Consider the following 22,749-nt stretch of genomic DNA (forward strand, 5'->3'; position numbering starts at 1 on the left):
TAGATTACAGATGATTGCTGGGGGTCATAGCCGCAGGACAGCCCGTAATCAGCCTGTCATCGTGGGACCCTGTATTGGCTGAAGCGCGCAACTGCTTTTTGTCTTCAACATATTGCTATTTAATTTAATTTTATATATTTTTTCATTTATAGCTATTGTCATAGAACTGTATAAATAAGAGACAAGTAAAATGATTGTACCAGAATGACTGAAATCCCTGGACAGACTGACTGAATGACTGGACAGGGGCATAGTGAGTGATGAGTGTGAGATAGACATGATGAGATGTGATAGTACTTAAGGCATAGTACAGGACATGATACTATATGTTGCATCACTTCCAAAGACATGTGTTATATCAAAACTAACAGACACATGACACAAAATCAGTACATTTATAACATAGCATGTTAATAAAATTAGATATACTACTAAATAAAAACCTATAGTATAACTAATGTCTTTACCTTGACTTTTAACACATTAAATAAACAATGGCTAGATCTCTTATCTTGACTTTTTCAATGACTTTTCAATGGCTTTTGTTGTGTGATATCACGCTGCAGCAAGTTATCAGAGTCAAGTTAAAGATGACTACATCCGTACTTTAAAACCTGACTAATTATAGACAAACTTTAAGCCGGTTTAGCACATAGCATTTAGTGGCATTTTTTGCTGCCTTTATTTTTTTAATCTCTGTCCAAATGTCAGTTGAAAGTCTATAGTAAAATATGAGCGTCTACATGCACAGCATTTTGGTTTGTGGCATTTTTTAGGGGTTATTGGCATTTTGGCCAAATTACAGCATAGGCTTTTCAATATAACTTAAAAAACGCATGGAAAATGCTTGTACAAAAAGATTTAATGAAATAACGCCACTAAAAACGCATGTAAAAAAATGCCATAAAAGACGCCTCACACAGCAGCTTTTTATTTAGTCCTGTGTGAAGGACGCGTAAGCTTCATGACCCACAGGAGAGTAAAAACAGGATCTTATTGAATTTAGAATATGAGCCATCAGGCCTCTAGGTGAAGCAAGAAAATGTATGTACTGTAAGGCCCCATGCACACGGCTGTAATTTTGATCCGCAATTACGGACCGTAATTGTGGATCAAAGTACGGACCCATTCATTATTATTGCCCATGGACAAATTCCCGTATATTTACGGGAAGGTGTCCGGGCCGTAGAAGTTACCCGCAAGAAATAGGACATGTCCAAATTTTTTATTTTACGGACCGTTCTTCTATACTTTATAATGGGAGCACGGCCCGCAAATGAGGATGACTGTCTGCGGCCGTCCACGTAATAACCGGCCATGATTATGGGCACGGCCGTGTGCAGAGGGCCTAAATACCTAAATGTGAAGTGAAGAGAAGATGTAAAATAGGCAGGGGGGAAACCAGTAAATCGGCTAAGCAAGGTATGGCTAAATATGAGGAGAGCTTTATATAACTCTATAAATAGGCTCAATTATATATTGTACACGCTAAATCATCACTCATAATTATGCCTTATTTCCTGAAACTTCTAGCTGCTAGCGGGTGGGGATAGCTTGGTGGTGCCAAAATGATGAGGAGTGGTGTGGCAGAGTCGCACCATTACCACATTGCGGCAAAACCATGGGTTATGGTTTCAGAGAAATGCTATTGCAGTGAAATTATGGCAAAAATCTATATGTATTTTTGTGTGGTTTTGCATCAGTCTAGCAATGGTTTTACTGCAGTGCGGTAATGGTGCACCATCCCTCACTGTGTAAGTGCACCCCAAGTAGTCATGTTTTTCAGCAAAATACTTAAAGTATTGGAATTCTTCTTCAGGCCAATAATAACAGGTTAACTGCCTGCAAATCAATGCAGTTGACTAATAATTGATGATTCTGAAATACTCCATCCTGTCATCATTTACTGTTACTTACCAGTAGATAGTTGATGTTATAGACATGGCTAGGGAGGAAAGTTTGGAGCAGCTATTACATTAATCAATATATGTCATATGCAGACAGCAAAGGAATAGCTTACATGTGTGGATTACACAACAAGTAAATCTATGTAGCCCTTGCCTGTAATTCTACCACCATCGGCTCTAATCTAGAACTTTCCTTTATCATGAATGAGAATGTTATTTAGTTCAACATTTAAAATAAACTTCTGTTTATTTCGGAAACTATTCTTTAGTTAGCCATTAGTCTAATAATAACGTTGACAAATTAGTGATAATTGAAGTTTTCTTACCATAATTGTTTAAAATTGTATTGATAAGTACTAGGACAGACTGGCCCAACAGTCAATTTAATAATCAATGTACTAGTCAATGTAGAAAGGGTAGTAAGAACAATTTTATTGATTAAAAAAAAAAGAGAACATATGCAGTAAGGGCTATTAAAATAACTTCTGAAACTTTCAACTATGAGCCATCCTGTTGTAAGAGTACAACTATTATAAGGCTACTTATATAGCAGACTTGTTTGAAGACAAAGTACAAAGATTTGCTACAGTATTTGAAGTTGAATTAATAATAAAATGTTTGGTTAGGTCTTTTTTTTGGTAATTTTTTAAGTCGAAACTTTCAAGCCTCCACAGAAGCAAAAAGATCAAGAAAACCCATCTGCTAACGGCAGCTTATGTTTCTAGATAATGTCCCGAACATGTAATAATGAATTATTATTGTTATATGCTTGTGTATACATAAATTCAATTCCATTATACTTAACAGAGATTTAAAAATCATATTTACTATGGGGGTCCCTTCTTCTGTACTCATTTTTTTCCCTCCTGTTGAGTAATGTACTTTGTTTGCTTTGCCAATAGCTGTGGGCAGGAATGGGTACATAGGGTGCGTACACTGTATCATTAATGATCATAGTATTTTTTTTTTTTAAACAACAACTGCAAAACAGAGTGTCTACCCAGAGTGTCTTCCCAGAGTGTCTACCCAGAGTGTCTACCATTATGTAGTCTCTGACTACATAGTGCCATACTATTCTATGCCTCTAACATGCTCTCACACTGCTACCTTCTCCTCTGTCAGACGCTTGTAAATAGCAACAAGTTACTGTTGCATGTAATTTCCCTTACTGCGCCAATATTTGTTATTAGACCATGGCACAGTAGAAAGATGTCTGTGTAGATGTAGTGCTCTATTAACAAACACTTTTGTTATGACAATGTACGCCGAATTGGTAAGATAAATGGTATATATACCAAAATGTAATCTCTGTGCAGTTAGATAAAAGTGGTACCTCAAACTAAGTGTATATTTTACAGTAAGGGTTAGATATCTATCGTTCGAAGTAATGTTGTTCCAACAGCTGTCTTATGTGTATGGTTGGTAAATGGTTGGCATGAGAACTCCCCCTAGTGGCTGCTTTTGATAGAAAAATGCTTTATAAGCATTCAGCAAAGACTAAGTGAATGGGGGATAAATCTGTAATCCCCCTTGTTTATGTTCCTGCACTTTACTAACATTATTAACTGTAACACTGCATTCTGTGGTTAAAAGAAATACACACTAACTTTAGTTGCTGTGTTACTTCAAGTTAAGAAGTGAATTTGCTGAATACATGACACAGTTAAAAAATCCAATAAATAAGTTACAGTTGTTTTTACAAAACTTATTATAGAAAGGGATATTAGTTGGGAACAAATAGTTTTACCAATATAAGTCCTAACATTAGAGAACATTGCCGTCTGTGTATTCCAAACTCTCTAGTTGGATAATGAGTTGGATAATGTATGACTGAAAATGTACAGATGGACCAGCCTTTACTTAACAAGGGAACATTGTTTTGTTTTAATTAGTGCATGGAAATATAAATTGGGACACAAGTTTTTATAGTAGTCTAAAAACTGATTTGACAATTGTTTGGGTAGTGAGTTTCTCATAAAGCTTTTGCTATGCAGAGAACTTAAAGGGGCTGTATCAGATTAGAAAAAATACGTCTGCCTTCTTCCAAAAACTGGCATTGTTTCTGGATGAAAGAAGCCATGTTTGTCTAATGCTGTACTACCTCCTTTAAAATGTCTGTATCAAATATATGCTCTTAGTTTGATAGGTTGGCTCATAATAGTCACATACTTGCATCCAGTGAACTAAGTAAGTGTAATATTAACTCAGTGGGTTATAAACTGGTTTCTTTACAACTCTTTTTCATTCTGGTAGATGTAGTATCCTCATCCTCAAGTACAGTATTTTAATGAAAAAAAAACAAAACACATATTTCTAGGGAGTATATTGCATCATGGCAGCTCAATTACAATGTTAGGGGTGATTCTGTCAGTCCACGGATGACTGAATCGAAAAGTAGCTAGCAGATTTTTGAATACAGCTCTGGAAGAAAATCTGTAGAATACATGTTGTAACTTAATATCAGTTTAATCAATGCAAAATATTTTAAAAGATACTCAACAATGCAAGCTTCTTATATATTATTAAATAATTCTCAAAGATGAACCTACGGTTTTGGACATTGGCGAGCCAGACTGTGTACACAGCCGCTGCGGCACTTGATACTTTGTTTGGTTTCTATATTTTTCTAATTCTTCTGTTGATTATAAGATTCCAGTAGCACATAAGGAACACATTTAATATGCATTCATTTCTGTGTTCAAATCTAAACTGTGATCTGCGAGGAATATACCTCTATTAGCTGTGTGGTAAATGCTGCTAGTAACGAGATTTATGCCTTCCTGCATTTGTCCGTTGATTTGTGTGTAGCCACATAATGTCTTGATGTATGTGGCTATTTTTTACCCTTTTTATTATGCCTGCAAGCACTATACATAATATAAAGGCGTTCCTTACTAAATGCTAATGTTATTAATGTTTCTAGCTGGTTGTTTTAGCATACAAAAGAGCACATGCACATAATACAGGCTTCTCTAATACATATGTTTTTGAGCAGTTATCTTGTCTGCATTATGTTTGACTGCAGTAGAGCACCTCACTATGAAGTGCCATAATAGTACTAGTTGCCATGGCATCAGGTATCGGTTCTAGGAATACATGTAAAACAAGGGGAGCCAGAATCTTGGGGAGGGAGATACATAGAGTCTAATATAATGTAATCATTACTAACATAATCATTTCTGCAAAAGAAAGTCTTTTATACCCAAAAATTACATATGATCTTATACTGAGCACTTTTTTTTTTTTTTATAAAAACATATACTATACAAATACACCCCGGCACATAGCTCTGCTGAAATTATTTGTCCTCATGTCACAAATAAACACCGGAGAGGTTATTTGGTAATTCACTTTTCAAGCTCACTAACTAATGTATCTAAAGGGAAAAAGCTTGTTACCATGGTATTTCATTTCTTAAAACTGGCTGCCTTCTAATCAGAAATCTCCTTCTCCCTCTTCCCTACATAATTGACTTGCCTGGGTCCTATTGATATACCTGCATTGATAGCTTTATCTATTGGCTAGAAATAATAAGTCTCTCTCTTAAGTGTTTACATAATAATAATGCCACTTGAAAGTAAGTTCTGCATTTTAATTTATGTCATGTACAGTACGAAGTTTTATGAGAATCAAGACAGCAACAATACACATATACACCATACAGCAAACTGCAGCCTTGCTGAACAGTGGCTGCTCTGATCATATAGACAGGGGAGGGCAAATTTATTTGATCTCAAAGGCAGGGGTTTCCGAAAGAAACCCCCCCCCCCTCTTTTCCTTAAAGCGACCCTCCAGTCTGAGAAAAAAATTATAAATGTGTTGGGGTATGTGGAGTAATATCAGCTTGTGGCCTCCATTTGCTCCCCTCTGCCGTGGATCCGCTAATTTAGGGTCCCCTCTGTGTTGTCTCAAAATGGCCACAGCGCTTCTCAGACTGAGTCGAAGACACTTCTTCTGTTCATGGTCTGGACAGAACTGCTCACATGAGCAGGTCTGGCCAATCTTATAAGAGTGGGAGTGTCTCAGACTCTTATCTAAGATTCACTGAAGCCATTTTGGAACAGCACAGAAGTGACTCTGAATCAATGGATCCAAGGCAGAGCGAGGCAATTGGAGCGCACCAGGTAAAATTACTCCATATACACCATCATATTTAAAATATTGTCCCAGGACCAGAGGGTCGCTTAAAAGTTTGGCATGATAGCTGTTGGATATAAATCCCTTGCAGTCTTATTTCTAATACTTAGTCTAAATTTCCTTTCACCCCCATCCCCTCAACATATTTGCAGTTCTCAAGCCAGGACTGACTGGCCATCCTACAATGTATCTGTAATTCACTGGCTTCTGCAGCTCCTCTCCTGGCTCAAATCCACACATTCATCCTTCACATATTTAATTATTTTTTTATTCATAAATTGCGCCCCCTCCCCTCCAACTTACCCCTGCAAATAGGAGTTTAGCTCCAGCATAATACTGGAAAAGTTTCACACAAGATAATTAGGACTGGGTTTTCCATCATATAAACAATATTTTAATAATAAACAACTGTTAAATATATTGTATTTCTATTTTCTATAGAAAATTTAATAGGAAGGGCATATAGTTCCCGGTAAAAAAAATTCCTGAAAATATACAGTTGTTAGATGTTGTGAGACATAATGGCAGCCAGTACCATGCCTATATGTGATCCCCCCAGTTTTTCACAGATTGAGCGGCAAGTAAATCTACATTTCATGCTGCATTGCAATCCATTCTAGGTTATACTAGTATATATTTTGCTTTTATGGGAAGCTGGGTGACACCCCCAATGTGCACTTGCTCTTATAGTAACTATATTATCAAAAAAATTTGAAGTCTTGTTTTCATTTGCTAGTAAAGATAATTATAAAGTAAAAATCTTTCTTGCACGCTCATTTTATTCTGGTCAGCCATATCAAAGTGCAGTGTACGTATTAGTTTAGGCTGGGTCCACACGATGCTGACAAAATGTATTTCTTTGCCGTGACCCCATAAAAAACGCATTTTGACCACACTGTGTGGACCCAGACTTACGGCTGTAACTTTTTTTTATTTCTTGGGCTACGAATATGATTTCTTGCAACGTTTTGTCCTTGAACAATGTAGGTTTCATTTTTTTTATCATTTTTATACACATAATTTTTGTTCTTTTTCAGAATTTTTAGGCTTATACATTGTAAAAATAGTAAAAAGAAATATGCTTTTTTTTGTATGTTTTGTATGGTAATGATATCGTGTTACTCTAAAATAGGCTTTTTTTTTATTAGTGTTTATCTTTATCTACTATAAATTCAGGGTAAATTTATGTTATAGTCTGTCCCTCACAGATCAGAAAAGAACATTAGTGGACATTTATTTTTTTTCTTTCACACAATACTTTTTTACTGTACCGTTGCAAGAAAAAGGTAAGTGAATTGTTTGGAATTACTTAGATAACAATCAGACCACATTAGTAATTACTTACATTTAAAGGAGTTATTTATTGTGCACATGAGAATTAGTCCAATTACAAAAGCAACCTGTTACATCTGTACATTGTAAAAAGATTTTCCAAAATGGAAGGCCCATTGTGCAATACGAGTGGACATTAACAGAGAATGTGGTGCTTTATGTGCATTATTTAGCTGGTCTGTTGAAATGTGCATTGCCATAGGGAATTGGCTTCATACATGTTATTACAGACTACCTCTATTCTATTCCAGCCTCTGTAAACACTTTAACTGCTACATTTTACGGATACTGTACCCGATCCTTAAACCCAAGCCCATGTATATTTATGCCACATATTTAAGCTGGCTTCTTGAGCGATCGAGCAACAGAATGTGTGTTGCTCGGCAGTCAGGGAGTGTGCTGGGGACCCTAGAGAGAGCAGTCCTCACCACTTTTGTCTTCTCTGTTCTCATGTACAGTGCTTAAGAAGCACTGTGTTTAGAATAGAATTAACGGCGATAGTCACGTGACTTATCATATAATCGCCGGGATGCCAGTAACAAAAGACTCAGCACAGCCCTAACCATGTAAATTGTCTCTGAAATAGGGCACTCCCTTGTAACTGGCAGCCCCAGTTACAGTAGAAAGAATAAGTAAGGGAAACCTTTAAAATTTCCTGGATTTCTGTACTGATTAATAATAAAATGTGATCTGATTGTTATCTAAGTCACAATTATAAAAAACACAATCTAACTAAACTAATAACACACAAACAATTGTACTGTTCATGTATTTTATTAAGCACATTAAGTAAACAACCACAGTGGAGAAATAAAATGTAAGCGAATCCCTTTAGCAGCAATCACCTTCACCAAATGTTTCCTGTAGCTGCAAATAGGTTTTGCACTACGTTAAAGAGAAATTTAGGACCATTCATCCTTGAAAATGTGTTTCAGTTCATCAATATTTCAGGGATTCCTGGCGTGCCACAGCCCTCACAGCATCACTATAGGGTTAAGGTACAGTTTTTTCCTTTTTTTACTATAATTTACTTGTGCGCTTTGGGTCATTGTCTTGTTGCATCACCCAACGTCTCTCCAGCTGGAGGTCATGGACTGCTCCCCTTATATCATCCTGTAAAATATTTTGATACACCTTTAAAATTCATTGTTCCCTCAGTGATTGCAAGGCATCCAGGTACTGAGGCAGCAAAGCAGCCCTAAATCATGATGCTCCCTCCACCATGCTTCTCAATTGAGATCAGGTTTTGGTGTTTGTGTGTAGTGTTGTTTTTCCTCCAAATATAACGTTGTTCATTTGAGCTAAAAAAGAAATCCACTCTTGTCTCATCTGTACATAGAACATTTTCTCAGACGCATTGTAGAACATCCAGGTGGTCTCGGGTAAACTTAAGACGAGCCGCAATGTTTTTTTTAGACAGCAGAAGCTTCCTTCATGGTGTCCATTCCTTCATGGTTCCACCATTCATATTCAGTGTTTTACTAATATTGGACACATGAACATAGGTTTTTGCAGTTCGTAGAGTCATCAGTAGGTCTTTTGCTGTTACCCTTAGGATCTTTCTTATTTATTTCACGATTGCTCATTGTGCTCTTGGAGTTACCTTAACAGGACACCCACTCATAGGGAGAGTAGCAAGAGTCCTAACTATGGATTGATGTATACTTAGGTCTTTAGAAATGCTTCAGTACCCTTTCCCAGCTTTATGTTTCTCTATAAAATGTTTTCTGAAGTCTTCAGAAAGTTGTTTGAGTTGAGTCATGGGTTACACTAGCCAATCTTTCTGGTAAAAAAAACTGATTTGTCAGTAACCAGGCTTTGTGTGCCTTTATTTAATTAGCAAAGTACCTGTGAAACCCACATTTCAAGTCTCCTCTTAATTGAAACACCTTTTGCCAATTAGCTCTCGGAGAAGTCATTAACACAAAGTCTCAGTTAATTTTTCTACTTGCACTATGTATGTTTACTCAATGTGTTCAATAAAATACATGTACAGTACATCTGTTTATGTGTTATTAGTTTAGTTAGAGTGTGTTTGTCTACAATTGTGACTTAGATAACAATCAGACCACATTTTATTATTAATCAGTGCAGGTCATTTCAAAGGTTTCCCTTACTTATTCTTTCTACTGTAACTGGGGCTGCCAGTTACAAGAGAGTGCCCGATTTCAGAGACAATTGACATGGTTAGGGCTGTGTTGAGTCTTCTGTTACTGGCATCCCGGCGATTATGTGATAAGTCACGTGACTATCGCCGTTACTTCTATTCTAAACACAGTGCTTCTTAAGCACTTTACATGAGAACAGAGAAGACAGAAGTAGTGAGAACTGTTCTCTCTAGGGTCCCCAACACACTCCCTGACTTGCCGAGCAACACACATTCTGTTGCTCGATCGCTCAAGAAGCCAGCTTAAATATGTGGCATAAATATACATTAGCGTGGGTTTAAGGATCGGGTACAGTATCCGTGAAATGTAGCAGTTAAAGTGTTTGCAGAGGCTGGAATAGAATAGAGGTAGTCTGTAATAACATGTATGAAGCCAATTCCATATGGAGATGCACATTTCAACAGACCAGCTAAATAATGCACATAAAGCACCACATTCTCTGTTAATGTCCACTCGTATTGCACAATGGGCCTTCCATTTTGGAAAATCTTTTTACAATGTACAGATGTAACAGGTTGCTTTTGTAATTGGACTAATTCTCATGTGCACAATAAATAACTCCTTCAAATTTAAAAAATAATTAACTGCCTCTCCTTAACTGACATACACAGCTCTTGTACATCTGCACAAGATATTTCTGTTTTCTATAAGAAAGAAAAGTGTTCACCGCTGTGGTGGTATGAGAGCTGTAGAAAGGCAGAGATCTTATGGACTATCCATGCTGGTATGACATCCAGTATGAGTACATCCAATAGATAAAAATAGAACTCTTAGGCTTTTCTTTAAAATTTGTTAATTTTACAATATGAGATTGAAATTAGTCCAACATGACAGGTATAACAGAAAAGTATTCTATGTGAGCTCGAACTTAGTCCAACATTGCAGGTATAACAGAATAATATTAGACAGTGGTGTGAAGAGAAAGATATCCTCATGTTAAAAAAATAACGGAATAGCATATTATATATATAAAAATAGCTGTGTACTGTTAGTGTAAGAAAGAAAAGAAAGAATTCCAAGATAGAGATAAAAAATTAAGAATCCTGGATTTTTATTTTAGAACTATGTCCTCTTTATATGGCCAGAGGTCTCTACTGTCCTTCCCATTGTCCCTTATTAAAATGATTAATATAAGACAGACTATTGTACAAAGCAGTTCTATAGGTATAAATTAAAATGATTTAGATTGAATAAATTGCTTCCCAAGGGGTTTTAGGCTAAATTTTGATGCAAGGTTTTTAGACTTTGCACAATGTGCTTTATCATTTGTACCCAAAATAAAGGCACATACCATTACTATTATATATTGAATTTATGGTTCTCCTCTATGCAAGGGATAGGAAAACACGTGTATTCTGCTGTACTTCAACACATAATAAATGTTGCGTATTCACACGTTTCATAAATAATTCATTAATCGTAGGGAATTTTATGCAACTGCTAACAAAGTGCTATTTACAGATTTAGAAATAAAATAAAGATATAATTTGTTTCATATACCAGCGTTTTACTAACACCATAGGAACCAGCTTAGACAAGACAGCGATAGCCGACGTGTGTTTGGTTGTTTGGTTGCTATGGTTGCAATGCAGATGTGAACATAATGTAATACTACTAAAGAATCTTCAAAATCTCTTTAATACTTAGTAGCTACACACGTAAATCAAAGTCTATAAGAAAAATACATAAACAGAGAGACATGGTAGGTTAAGAGCAATTTCCATACATTAAAGCGTGGCTTCGACTTTATTTAACCAGCAATGCATTTTAGATTTAGATCCCTTTAATGCATGTGTGAATTACATGACTGTAGGGAATTGGGATTGAAGACGTTTGCAACCAAAGACTCTTTCTACTGCTTGGCTGCCATGGAAAATCGGATCCCCTGTAAAGGTCCACAAAGAAAAGCTTCTGTAACCCAGGGCCGTAGCTATAGTTGGTGCACAGGTAGCAGTAGCACCTATGTCCTGGTGCCTAAGGGATGGAAAAGACCCCCTGTTGTAACCTATAATGTTGGAGGAACTTTTCCATGAATGCTGCACTACGCTACATTTGCACATCTGGCGAACGTGGCACATTTTTGCGGCAGACAAAATACTCCAGAAATAGTACATGTTGAAGTACCCTAAGAATGCCGTTGGACATGGATAAAGAAATATTAACCTTTTGAGATTAGATTTGGCCAAGTCAATAATATGTACATATCAGTATTACATTTAAATTGCTCCATGTTTATGGTAGGAATATTCACTTAAACAGACGTTTCTATCACTTAGAATACGGATTAGTGAGACATACTGAAACACATGACAAAACAAATTATACTAAACTACTGCTAGCACCAAAATTATTTATTTTACATCTTTTATATACAGTTCATCACACCTTATTCATAGTAAAAGTATAAAAGCACCACAGCTCTTGCCTCAAAAATGCAGTAAAAGCAAAAAAGCTTTATTCACCAGACTAATGTTTCAACCTTAAAACACGTATTTTTCAAGCTTGAAAAGAAAAATCATTTTGCACTGTTTGGTTAATAAAGCTTTTACAGTTTTACTGCATTTTTTAAGTGAGTGCTGCGGATCTTTTCTACTGTTCCGAATATTGTGGGGCTCGTGAAGGCTGAAGCCTGACAATTTGTGCACTGTTGACGCATTGATGAGCAGTTGTTCCATATAGAGATGAGTAAATCGACACTAAACTATTTTGGTCCAAATTTCCTTAAAGCATCGGAGGATTCTGCAAATTTAGAAACTTTTGGGGTTCATATCACATGACTTGCGACAAAATGGCAAACACTGGCAGCCATTTTACAGATTAGAGAAAGGACCTCGGGTGAGCTTTTATCAAATGTTCCCCATAATACCTTGCAGGCAGCTTTTCCGAAATGCACTGCAGTTATCCCTCCCTGTATCTATATATGTTGTTCTCCCTTTGCTTTGCTAATATAATGCCGGTTTGGTGTTAAGATCTTGAAAAGGGTTAGATACAGTCCTAAAAATCATCAGTTACCAAGACAATCTTGATTTGCGTCAAATTATTTCAGATCGAATCGGATGGCCATTTAGACAGAATGGTACCCCAAACAAATTTGGGGAAATTTGCTAATTTCTGGTTCTATATGTTGGGACTGTAGTTGTGTTGATGATCTCTGAAAGTTTATCCATAGTAAATATAGCAATACAGCATGGAGTTTGATCAGACAAACTGTTCAGATCACCCTTCAATTGAAAATGAAAACACACTCTTATTTATCTTGAAACCCCTTCTGTCAGGGTGATTTCTGTTCCATTTCGATTTTACAGGTACACACTATATGGTACAAGACTATGGCATATTGTACTGGAATTGAATGTAATTTGTGTTGGCACCATGGAGCTATTCGCTCATTGACCCCCTGGCATCCCTGCTGATTTGTACTAACATTTTATTTTATTTCAGAACAAACTTCAGAGAGATTTACCAGTGCATACACTACTATTCATACACATGCCCATACCTGCCAACCTGACTTCTTTCCACTGTGTGATAAAACTTTGTTCTCGCTTCTCTACCTATAATAACGTTATTACAATTAGCTAACTATGTGAAGAAACAGAGTTTTATTTAAGATTGCTATGTCAGCACAGGTTATGTAGTAAAGGTTGGAAAATTTATTTTGAAAAACCATGGTTGGGTAGATCTGGAATGTTATTTTAAAGCGAAGATGTATCAATGCTGGTTCTTGTTGTTGAATCCAATAGACACAGGATCGATACAGTTCACAATCATAATCAGTGGTAATGCAGAATTCGTAGCACTTTAGAAGATGCACTTCAAGCGGTTGTACATCAAGGTGTTGTCATGCAGCAAGCTGGAATGAGTAATAGCCATGATTAGGTTGGTGCAGGGTAACTTTGGGCGCCATATATCGGGAATCCCCTGGAATTCATCCTGAACCCCCAAAACGGGGCGTGGACTATGCTGCAAAAGGATTTCCAGGTCACAGTCCCCAGGATAGTCTCCAAATGACACCTGTGTTGCATGTGAAGGAGTACAATGAAGAGAGGGATCAGACTTGGTCAGATGTATGCCGAGTTCGGTACCCATGAGAGCAATAGGGGTTTAGGCACATTGAAGCAGGATTACTGGCAAGCCAGAATACTCAGGCACAGGAAGTGCAAAGCTGTGGGTAATATAGGGCATCAAATACTGTTATTGGCCACAAAGGTCCAATCCATAACTAATCACCAAAAGCAGCAAACACATGGCTGGGCAAAGCTAGAGCAAGCAAGGCTCTCTGTAGCAAAGTGGTCAAGGCTTCAAAGCGGGAGAGTTCAGAGTTCAAGTTCAGGAAGTTCAGTTCCTGACAGATGGCCTACGTTTGATGATAGTCTGATGATCACAATAGGGGATTACATTACAAGCAATTCCCTAATACAATGCTATTATCTTACTCATATCCTTTGCATGATCTGATTAATAGCTTGAGGGCATCTGGTAAGATCAGAAATTATTTGCAGTAGCTATTCGTCTATCAATACAGTGACCATGAAAGCCTGTGTTCATTTTTGCATAGAGAATCAACAGGCTACCAATGTGGCAACTGTGTTCTGCTGACAGTGCCTGCAGGGGAGCAATGTGAAATGTTATATTGCCTGTTAACCAGCAGGCTTTTATCAGCTGTTCCCTTGTACATGAACAACATAAAAAGTATATATTTTGGAATCACATAAGTACCAATTCTCTAAGGTAATAATTCAAATAAGTTAATACCTATAATATTAGGCCTACCCGAAAACTAACAGTGCTTCATATGTTACCTACCATGACCTATTTTTTTTACCAGGCAGTATACGTGAGAAAGATCTTAAAGAGGCTCTGTCACCAGATTTTGCAGCCCCTATCTGCTATTGCAGCAGATAGGCGCTGCGATGTAGATTACAGTAACATTTTTATTTTTAAAAAACGAGCATTTTTGGCCAAGTTATGACCATTTTTGTAGTTATGCAAATGAGGCTTGCAAAAGTACAACTGGGCGTGTTGAAAAGTAAAAGTACAACTGGGCGTGTATTATGTGCGTACATTGGGGCGTTTTTACTACTTTTACTAGCTGTGCGTTCTGACGAGAAGTATCATCCACTTCTCTTCAGAACGCCCAGCTTCTGGCAGATCACGCTGTGACGTCACTTCCCCAGGTCCTGCATCGTGTCAGACGAGCGAGGACACATCGGCAGCAGAGGCTACAGTTGATTCTGCAGCAGCATCAGCGTTTGCAGGTAAGTAGCTACATCGACTCACCTGCAAACGCCGATGCTGCTGCAGAATCATCTGTAGCCTCTGGTGCCGATGTGTCCTCGCTCGTCCGACACGATGCAGGACCTGTGAGTGACGTCACAGCGTGATCTCTCGAGAACACGCTGTGTGTCTCACTGCCAGAAGCTGGGCGTTGTGAAGAGAAGTGGATGATACTTCTCATCAGAACGCCCAGCTAGTAAAAGAAGTAAAAACGCCCCGATGTACGCACATAATACACGCCCAGTTGTACTTTTACTTTTCAACACGCCCAGTTGTACTTTTGCAAGCCTCATTTGCATAAATACAAAAATGGTCATAACTTGGCAAAAAATGCTCGTTTTTTAAAAATAAAAACGTTACTGTAATCTACATTGCAGCGCCGATCTGCTGCAATAGCAGATAGGGGTTGCAAAATCTGGTGACAGAGCCTCTTTAAGGTCTCTAAAGGAGGGATTGCAGACAATGGTACATTGCGTAAACATCTTCACTTTGCGTGGGCTATGCTGCAGTGCAGTACCAGGCACAACTACGTGTACAGAGGCACTGCTTTGTCCAGCGCAATAGTGAAGGGGCCGCAGTGCTCTATTAAGCGCTGCAGCCCTTTCACTCTGCTGAATGTATTTTTTGGAATTAACTAGTGTACTTTTACTTTTTTTTAACAAGGTACGGCATGCACAAGTACTTTTGTTGACTTCAGATGTCCCAAATTTTTGCCATATACCTGAACATAATGATTGTTGATTTTGCAGGCATTAGGATAGGGAACCTTGATTCCAGTGGAAATGTGTCCCTTGAAATCAATAGTAATGTCAATATAATGGCATTTAGAGAACATTGTAACTGGTGAAGTTCTTGCTAGTGCGCTTCTAAGAAGTTAAATGCACTGCTTTCATTAGTATACTTAGTAAAAATGAGTAGGTGAATACATGTAACAGTTTAACATAAAACTCACTAACAGATAGCGAGTACATGGAATTACTTAGCAAGCATGGGTTTAAGGACAGGGATTTTGAAATTCTAACGTTTTTTCCCCTGCTTTGTTGTATCACTTGGATCTATAAAATATGACTATACACTTTCTTGTCCGCACAGTATCAAACTAGAAATTTTGGCAAGAATTTAGCCAAACATCGAGGCTTCAGGACTTTATTTTCACACAGAGGCTTCTGGGTCCTTAGTGTAAAAGCTATGGTCTATCCTGAAACCCTCAATGATGCCATATGTTACTGTTAATAATTACACCATGCCATATGAATCTATTTACACTAAGGAATATTCAATGTATAGTATTTCCATTATTCTATCCTTAACAAGTGGAAATAAACTGTTTGCAGTTTCATTACTCTTTTGATGAATTGTACTTATTTCCTATAAAATAAAAAAAAAACAATGAAGGTTAAGCTAGGAATATGTCTATAAGCCTTTATTGTCTTAAATGAGACAAATACAGAACAAATATAGAGAATTTGTTGATTAGCAAATTGTCAAAATTGTATGCGTTGAAGTTTACTTTATTTCCATTAGCAAGACATGGCACCATGATATAGCACCACCCACGTATAGCATTGCTGTTCTGTTATTTCTCATGACACACACAGGCACATATATACACACAGTGCAGATAATGCAGTAGATGTTACCTGCAGTCCTATGTAACACCACAAATTACACAGTGATAACTCTAAGTTCAGATCATGTAGTAGATCTTACCTTGAAGGTCTATGTTTCACCCCAGATATCATAGTTACATAGTTACATAGTTACATAGTTAGTACGGCTGAAAAAAGACACATGTCCATCAAGTTCAACCAAGGGAAGGGAAAAGGGAAGGAAAAATTTCTACACATAGGAGCTAATATTTTTTTGTTCTAGGAAATTATCTAACCCTTTTTTAAAGCCATATCACACAGTAATAACTCTCTGAATACAGATAATGTAGTAAATGTTACCTGCAGTCCTCTGTAACACCCCAGATATCACACAGTGATAACTCTCTGAATACAGATAATGTAGTAAATGTTACCTGCAGTCCTATGTAACACCCCAGATATCACACAGTGATAACTCTCTGAATACAGATAATGTAGTAAATGCTACCTGAAGTCCTATGTAACACCACAGATAATACAGTGATAACTCTCTGAGTACAGATACTGTGGTGGATGTTATCTGCAGTCCTATATAACACCACAGATGACACACAGTCATAACTCTCTGAGTACAGAGAATGTAGTAGATGTTACATGCAGTCATATGTAACACCACAAATAACACACAGTGATAACTCTCTGAGTACAGATAATGTAGTGGATGCTATCTACAGTCCTATGTAACACCACAGATAACACACAATAATAATTCTCTGATTGCAGATAATGTAACAGATGTTACCTGCAGTCCTATGTAACAATACAGATAACACACAGTTATAACGCTACATAGAGAAACATATACACACTAATACAGAGACAAATACACACATGCACACACATATATATTGACACACAGGCACACATATGCACATACCTACTGGAACATATACAAACCAAACACAGACACATACACACACACACACACACACACACACACACACACATACACATACTGGAACATATATATATATATATAAACACAGACACGTATACACACAGACACAGATACACACATAGGCACTTACCATCTCCACTTGCTTACAGGCTCACAGGCTTCTTGCAGGGTCAGGTTGTGGGTGGAGCTTTCTCCTCTTCTCTGCCTCAGCTCTTGTATCCTCTGTGTGTGTAACTAAGAGCAGAGGACAGAGCAGAGGCAGAGCACAGTGGCACCCCCTACATGCTGGGATGGTTTAGTACCCTGTGCACTCGCACAGGTCGCACACCCCTAAGTCCGGCCCTGGTAGTTGAAACAGGTATACAGTATCTAGGGGTCATCAAAATGTAGAAATGTGGGATGGCAACATCCCTGTATGATAAATGATCTCTTATAAATCCTTCCTGTTTAGTATCCATTACTATAATGTCACATGCAAGCACCATAAATTCAGTAGAGTAGCTGACCTTCCATTTTGAACTCAGAATTAAGAAACCTTTCAGATATTATTGTGTTGCACTCATGCACACATTGTCATTGCTTCATTAGGCAAAATCTACTAGTTTTGTCTAGAAGAGAAGTTTACAGATTTTTATTCATGTAATGTCACTTCAAATAATTTCAAATTTGGATCTAAAGAACTTGTGCAACAACGTTCTAACTTGTTATTTCTTCCATATAATCCTAAGCTTTTATGAGCATACTTAACAGCTTTACACAAGTATATGCGACTTGCAAACATAAACCAACATATTTAAACCAGATAAAGATAAAACGCATTGAATATTTATATTATTTGCTGAATTTGTTTGAAAATGGGAAATAAACAGTTTTGCATGGCAGATGGATGCATTCTTTTATTGCTAGTTTACTTGGGGCATTTAAGCTGGAAAATAATCTGTTGTATAACAGGCTAAAATGAATAAAATGTTGCTCATTAAACTCTCTCTCTTCTTCTCAGTGGCCAGCATCCAAAAGCTGCCGGCATCATCAGTGCTAACAGATATCACCTTCCCCATGAGAGGCAGAAAAGGCATGGTAGACTGGGCCAGGAACTCTGAGGACAAAGTGGTCATACCAAAAAGCATCTTTACCCCAATGCCGTCAGGTACAAACCTTTAATGCATTTTAATGATATAAAAGAGCCTGTGAATAACATTGAATGAGATGAGTAAAAAATTATCTTAAATTAAATGTGGGATATTTATGAAAGTGACTACTTTAATACGTTTTTATAGCAACAAGCAGGGTTAGAGTAATAGCTTTCGGACCCTGGACTGGGACCAGTAATGTAAGACGTTAGCGAAGCAACTGTGCCAAAAACTGTCACTGGAATGTCAGTAATCTATTCCACTATTATGTCAAATAGGGTCCCACTGTATGAAGCAAATAGTTTTGGGAGAACTCCTTCCAACCAACCAACCAACCAACCAACCAACCAACCAACCAACCAACCAACCATCACATGGCCCCCAGTATTGAAGCTACCACTCCTAGTTATAACCTTTCCAAGGCCATAACATACAGTGTCGTAGTATTCGGGATTTAGCTGTCGCTCTAATTTTCTGATAAACCGCCTTTTTAGGTGACTAACAGGGGCCCAATTGAAACTGAGCACCATAGGGAACATTACATATTCCTAACCCCAGAGGCTTTTATTGTAAACTATCTTGAGCTAGCATGGAGCCTGGAGCAAATGCTTTATTATACCAGTGATTATCTGGCCCTGAGACACAGTGGGCCTGTGGCCCTTTGTGCCGACAGACCCTCAAGCCTTCTCCGATTGCCCAACTTGTCCATATGATGCTGACAACAAAATTATGACTTACTGAAAGTGCTGATTTGCCAAATGATGCAAGGTAAAATAATGTCAAAATTATATATCGATTTGTGGTGGGTTCACCTGTCAGTACTGTTTTGTCTGAAGCAGAAAGAAGAATGGCATCCTTTTAAAATAGTCTAAGTACCATACAGTGTTGAGACCTCTGAACTGCCATAGGAAGCAGATCCACGTAGATATTACATTGTCTAACTACAGAAATGACATCTCTGGCTTATTGCTTATGAAATGTTACCCTGTAACCCCTGTAACAAGGCTCCACTTTGCCATTCAGATGCTGTTTAGAATCAGCTCTACCCTCACAGCTGGTATCAGGAGAAGAAGAGAATCTCATCAGATTTGGACCTAACTCTGCAGAATTGAAAGGAAAACCTGTATCTTGTAATACTACGGGAAAGCCGCTTTTCTGCTAATGATATGTATAGGAACCTACCACATATACGGGTTTTACATTTTCAAGGGAATCACAGTGTAGCTTATTTTGGTGGCTTATGTCACTTTTTTAGAATTTTGATTATAACATACAAGTAATAAATTCTGAGAAATATAATGGTATTATACACTTTTACTAAGTGTCTGTATGTCCCAGCTGCCATAGTTCTGATGAATCACACTGGATCTCTGTTAACCTGTTAATTCCAGCAACTGATGCTAACATATTGGGATAAAAAGAGGCCTTCCAAGAAATCTAAAGAGGACTTAAAGGTTCTGAAAAAAGCACAGAAAGTACTAGTTGATTCAATTCTAAGAATTATTTCTTATACATAACATTAGCAGAACAGCAGATTTTCCTAACAGGGCACAGGTTTTACTTTCAATTCAGCAGAATGAAGTACAAATCTCATGAGATACTCTTCTTCTCTGGGAGGTGCCAACTGTGAGGATGGGAACTGATCCTATACAGCATCTACATAGCAAAGTGGAGCCTTGTGCTCAAACATGGTCAGGAATCGGAGTGAGAGAATCAGTTTGCCTTTTTCATTATTTTCTCAATTTTCTGGTCCATAGAATACATTCGGATAATAGATTCCCCTATTTTTCTCATAAATTACCAAAACCAAATTTCAAACCTTGCAAATTAATTCCCCAATGCATCCTACTGGGTGATGATTTAGCGAAACACAAATAGTTCCCTCACCTCCAGGCGGGAGCCTGAACTTTACTTCTTTGTAGAGAAAATTGTTACTTTTATCAGCCATGAAATAAGACTCCCCTGTGTATTATGCAGCCCGGATAGAGGAGGAAAATATAACTGCTTGTAAGGGGTTAATGTGCTGTAGGAGGACACAGCTAATTGTAAAGAATTATTCTGCTAGAGGAGGAGGCAGCGGAAGAGACAACTGATTGTAAAGGGTTGATCTGCTAAAGAAGGAGAAGAGAGCTGTTTATAAAGGGTTAATCTGCTAGAGGAGAAGTAGACAGCAAACAGTTTTACTGATCTTTAACCCCTTGGCAACATGTGCCCTATTATTATAGCGTTACCTAAGTAGTTAGAGAAAAGCTCATTAAATGTATGGCACAGGGATGGTGTGGGTACAGAAGCTGTGCCTGCCCCATCCGCAGCATGTGTTAACTGTCTATTACAGCTGACACTCTACTGCAATAGCCGGTATCGGAGATAACTCCAATCCTGGCTGTTTAACCCCTCAGATGCCTCAGTCATTAGCATCTGTGGATTCTAAGTGGTTAGACAGAGGAGGCTCCTTCTGTAACTCCATAGGCGCCCCTTGCAACGCAATGGTTGGGTGCCAATGGGTTACCATAGCAGCCGTGGGCCTAAAAATGTCCCCAGGTCTGTGATGTGGCTGGGTCTAATTAGCTGTCTGTTAGTTTACACTGATAGGCACAATACACTGCACTACACTTCATACTACTTATTAAGTGGCGCGTATTATGTAATTGATCAGATGGTCAAATCCCCTGGTGGAACTAAAAATATAATTTAAAAAATGTTCAGAAAAGAATAAAAAAGCAAAAAGACTAAAACAAAACACAAAACAACCCTTACAAAACGCTTTATTATGAAAAAAAAAAATATATATATAAAAAGTACACATAATTAGTCTTGCTGCTATTGCAACAACCCGTACTATAAGGCTGAACTCACATGGGATGGAAAGGCTGCGAATTTTGCTCAGGTTATTAGAGTCCCTGCCATGTTGATGAGATTATCCACATGCTGCTGAACATTTTCCATATGGAAATCAGAACATGCTGCAGATTTTCCAATCCGCAACATGCACATTCTGTTCCGGATGTTCACTGCAGAATTCAGCTTTTTCCTGTAGAAGGGTTTAAATCCGTAGCAAAATACACCGCAAAATATGTACATGAAATGTGTGTATTTTGCTGCATACATGCTGCATTTTCATCCCGTGGGAATCCAGCCTAAAACTGAAGCTTTATTTATCCCACACAGTGAAAAAACATTACATGTACCCCAAAATGGTGCCATTAAAGAACACAACTTGTCCCACAAAAAACAGCCCTTACATAGCTAGGTTGAAGAAAAAAGTAAAAAAGTTATGGCTCTCGGAATGCAGTAAAGAAAAAAAGAAAAATGGTTCCTCAAGACCCAAAATAGCTGCATCCATAAGAGGTTAAGGCCAAAACCAGCGATATCTGTAAGGGGTTCATATGCACTAAAAAGACGCAATTTATGCACAAACTATATTAATATGAGACATGAATTAAATGTCTACAATAAAAAAAAAGTGACACTTTCTGGTTGGTTTTTCTACTTTAATGTGACCGTGAGGGGGTTAAAGGGGTTTTCCAGTCCCTAAAAATTGATGGCCTATCCTCAGGATAGGCCATCAATAGCTGATCGCTCGCAGTCCGACGCCCGGGACCCCCGCAGTTTAGCTGTTGATGGCCTAGCCTGAGGATAGCCCATCAATTTTTAGGGACTGGAAACCCCCTTTAAAGAGTCAGATACATTAGCACTAAATTAGAGAGGACATTTTTTAGGTTTTCCTACTTGTAAAGTATACATTTCAAAAAGATTTTATATTTTAGTCTCCTATTACTCGAGTACTCCTTCTAGTGTAACTTCAAATCACCGAATCCCCTTTCCCATCCATGACAGGAGAGCCCGAGGCTTTTTTTGTCCACCCCCAGAAATCATCCCTTGTTGTAGAGGTTGCCATTGTGACACCGCCTGGTGTGTTCCTTTCTAATTTAGTATTATGCACAGATTTACACTGCCCACGGTGATGGGAATGAAGCCAACCTAAGCAGGAGCTCCTCTAGCTCAAGCCTCATAGCAGCTGCAGTGACTTTCTCTGCGGCCCTTGCTGCTAAACAATTTAATGGGGAGTAAAATGCAATTGTAAAAGTTACAGCTCATTGCAAATTGAACTTTGATATACTTTGGTTTTACTTTGCTGCCACTAATTGCTGAGGAAAGAAAACCTTTAATTGGAATCCTAACATAGCAAGCAAAAAAAAACAAATCTCAGTGAATGATAACGAATTGACCTCTCGGATTTATAACGGTTGA

At 37.9% G+C, this 22,749-nt stretch overlaps 1 protein-coding gene across 7 annotated transcripts in view; it reads left to right on the plus strand.

The window, feature by feature from the left end:
• ADGRB3 (adhesion G protein-coupled receptor B3) overlaps positions 1-22,749 on the plus strand; it is an 806,266-nt gene that overhangs the window by 431,376 nt on the left and 352,141 nt on the right. For all 7 annotated transcript variants that reach the window (XM_075861993.1, XM_075861997.1, XM_075861996.1 and 4 more), the window contains one exon: positions 18,369-18,515. In XM_075861993.1, the coding sequence (XP_075718108.1) occupies positions 18,369-18,515 (147 nt within the window). The remainder of the gene's footprint in view (positions 1-18,368; positions 18,516-22,749) is intronic.

This window comes from Rhinoderma darwinii, chromosome 4, assembly GCF_050947455.1.
Source record: "Rhinoderma darwinii isolate aRhiDar2 chromosome 4, aRhiDar2.hap1, whole genome shotgun sequence".
Lineage (NCBI taxonomy): Eukaryota > Metazoa > Chordata > Amphibia > Anura > Rhinodermatidae > Rhinoderma > Rhinoderma darwinii.